Here is a 2,704-nt window from a genome sequence, read left to right as displayed (position 1 = left end):
CCATGTATGTACAATAAAATATACAAATATATTCCATATATATTATCCTTTGGAATCTCATAACAACCTGTGATTTGCAGAGTAAGTATAATTTATTCTTACAACAAAATAAATCCATGTTCAAAGGAGTTAAAGAGCATATTTCCCTCATAAATGTTGATGACAGGACTAGAATATAACTCTTGACTCTTGGTTCAGTTTTTTTCCTTATTCTAATAGTTGGGCTAAACAATAACACCTGAATATTTCATGAACTATTAAGCCAAAAACTGTATATTCAGAGTAAATTTTCCACAACCTGTTCTGATGCTCCAGAACTAGAATGTGGTGTAAGTATATGTATTTGTGTTTACGTGTATATGTATGATTCTGTATCTGTGTCTGTGTGTTTGGTGTGTATCACTAATAATTTTTCAAAAAAGTAAAAAACAAAACAGAAAATAAAAGCTGTGACCAAAAGGTATAAGTAAAATGAAAAAGTGTATAAAAATGAGCCATCAGTCAGTCCAATATGGGAACACATATAGAGTACAAGTGTCAAAGATATATAAGAGAGTAAGAGTCGAGAATCAGTCTGCAGACAAATGTGAAATATCAGAGGAAAGCACTGGGTACAAAGAATAATGGTACTTATTAAAAAATTGCTGGTTGTTCAGAGTCCATCTATATATTAAATGCAAAGGGACAAGTAGGCAAACTCCAGCCAGGAACCCAGCAACAATACATTCATGCAAATAGGCAAAAAGTCTCAACACTCTAGGTCAGCAGTTTGTCCAGAAACAAAAGTATTAAAGAGCATTAAAAAAGATCATAAAGGAGGAGGAGGAGGGAATGAGAGAGAAAAGAAGGAAGGGAAGAAACAAACATGGTGGTGGGGAGGAACAGAGGAAAGAGAGGAAGGAGAGGAAGGAAAGGAAGGAAGGAGAGAAACAAACCAGTACATTGAGAAATATTTGTTTCTTCCCAGAAACTAGGAAGCCTGTTTTATTATTTATGGTTTTTGTGGGCGACGGTAAGAACATATGACAGGCTATAGCCAGTTTAAAGCTTCACGAAGAATTTGCTAAATTCCTAAAGTTATTTGCTTCGTGGCAATATAATTAAACTCAATGCACATACCTGAATATTTCAAATAATAGGTACCACAAAGTTATATGACCATATTACTATCCACTTGAACTAATTCATTTGACTAATGGCCATTTGGTTCCTCTAGTCATTGACCCATTGAACTCATGGTTCATAAACTCATGATAGAAACAACAAATCCATGTGGAGACACAATCTATGCCTGAAAAATATGTTTATAAAATTTTACAATAAACTTCTCTTTTGTGACTATCTGGCTTTAAAAAATGCAGTAAAGTGAATGTTCCTTGAATTAATCTATTAAAATGTATTTTTCAGAAATGCCCATCTTCTCTTTTTCTATGTGAATCAAGCACTACTCTCTATATGGCCATACCTTCAAAACTATCAAAACTTAAATGGTCACTTTTTCTAGATTTTCTACATTTTAATGACTTTGAAAACTCCTACATAGACTAGATAATGAATAACTCAGTGGTAACGGAGTTTGTTCTGTTAGGACTCACCAACACTTGGGAACTTGAAATTTTCTTTTTTTTCATATTTTTGTTGGCCTATGCAGCTATTGTGGCAGGAAACTTTCTCATCGTGGTCACCGTAACCTTTGACTCACATCTGTACTCCACACCAATGTACTTCCTCCTTGGAAATCTCTCCTTTCTGGATATGTGTATTTCTACAATCACAACCCCTAAGATGGTCACAGATTTTCTCAAGGAGAACAAAACTATTTCCTTGTGGGGTTGTATGGCTCAGATGTTCTTCCTCCACTTTTTAGGGGGCAGTGAGATGACTCTTCTCATAGTCATGGCTGTTGATCGGTACATTGCAATATGCAAACCTCTTCACTACACATCCATCATGAACCGCCGGGTCCTCATGGGCTCTGTGCTGCTGTCCTGGGCAGTTGGTTTTGTGCATACGATGAGCCAGATGGTTTTTACTATCAACTTGCCCTTCTGTGGTCCCAATATAGTGGACGATATTTTTTGTGACCTTCCCCTAGTTCTAAAACTTGCCTGCACTGAGACCTATGTTCTGGAGTTGCTGGTAACTGCTGACAGTGGACTGTTGTCTTTCATCTGCTTCATACTCTTGCTCATTTCCTACACTGTCATTCTGGTAACTGTCCGACGTCGATCTTCTGGTGGACTCTCCAAGGCTCTGTCCACACTGTCCGCTCACATTACTGTGGTCACTCTGTTCTTTGGGCCAATTATCTTCATTTATGCTTGGCCATTCAGTAGCTTTTCAGTGGATAAATTTCTTTCTGTGTTTTATTCAATTATTACACCTTTACTGAACCCCATTATTTACACTCTAAGGAATCAGGAGATGAAAGCAGCCATTAGTAGAGTGAAGACGAAACACACCTACAGAATAAAGTAGTATTAATTCGTCTGTAGACTTTTAAAAATATTCATCATGTATATTGAAATTATCGCATGTTCCATCATTACATAACCATGACGTATTTGGGTCTTTTTGGAATTATTTTCGCTGAAATATAACCCAGTTGGGGTTAATAATTTTTTAATGTAATAAAGAATTAAATAGAAAAAAATGTCCCACTAAACTATAGTTGAAAACCCAGAAATGTTCAAAACTAGATTTC

At 36.0% G+C, this 2,704-nt stretch overlaps 1 protein-coding gene across 1 annotated transcript; it reads left to right on the top strand.

Annotated features, from left to right (window-relative positions):
* The first annotated feature begins 1,545 nt into the window (after positions 1-1,545).
* Positions 1,546-2,478, top strand: LOC124508265 (olfactory receptor 4L1-like). The gene has a single exon (XM_047074668.1). The coding sequence runs from the start codon at positions 1,552-1,554 to the stop codon at positions 2,476-2,478; it is 927 nt and encodes a 308-aa protein (XP_046930624.1). The 5' UTR covers positions 1,546-1,551.
* The last annotated feature ends 226 nt before the right edge of the window (positions 2,479-2,704 follow it).

This window comes from Lynx rufus, unplaced genomic scaffold, assembly GCF_022079265.1.
Source record: "Lynx rufus isolate CCGP_SWC_20201006 ecotype Redwood Valley unplaced genomic scaffold, mLynRuf1.p SCAF_13, whole genome shotgun sequence".
In the NCBI taxonomy this organism is placed as follows: domain Eukaryota; kingdom Metazoa; phylum Chordata; class Mammalia; order Carnivora; family Felidae; genus Lynx; species Lynx rufus.
This window is presented reverse-complemented; position numbering and strand designations above follow the sequence as displayed.

Excerpts from the sequence above, each read along its gene's own strand:
- LOC124508265 (XM_047074668.1), top strand. The coding sequence starts at position 1,552 with ATGAATAACTCAGTGGTAACGGAGTTTGTTCTGTTAGGACTCACCAAC.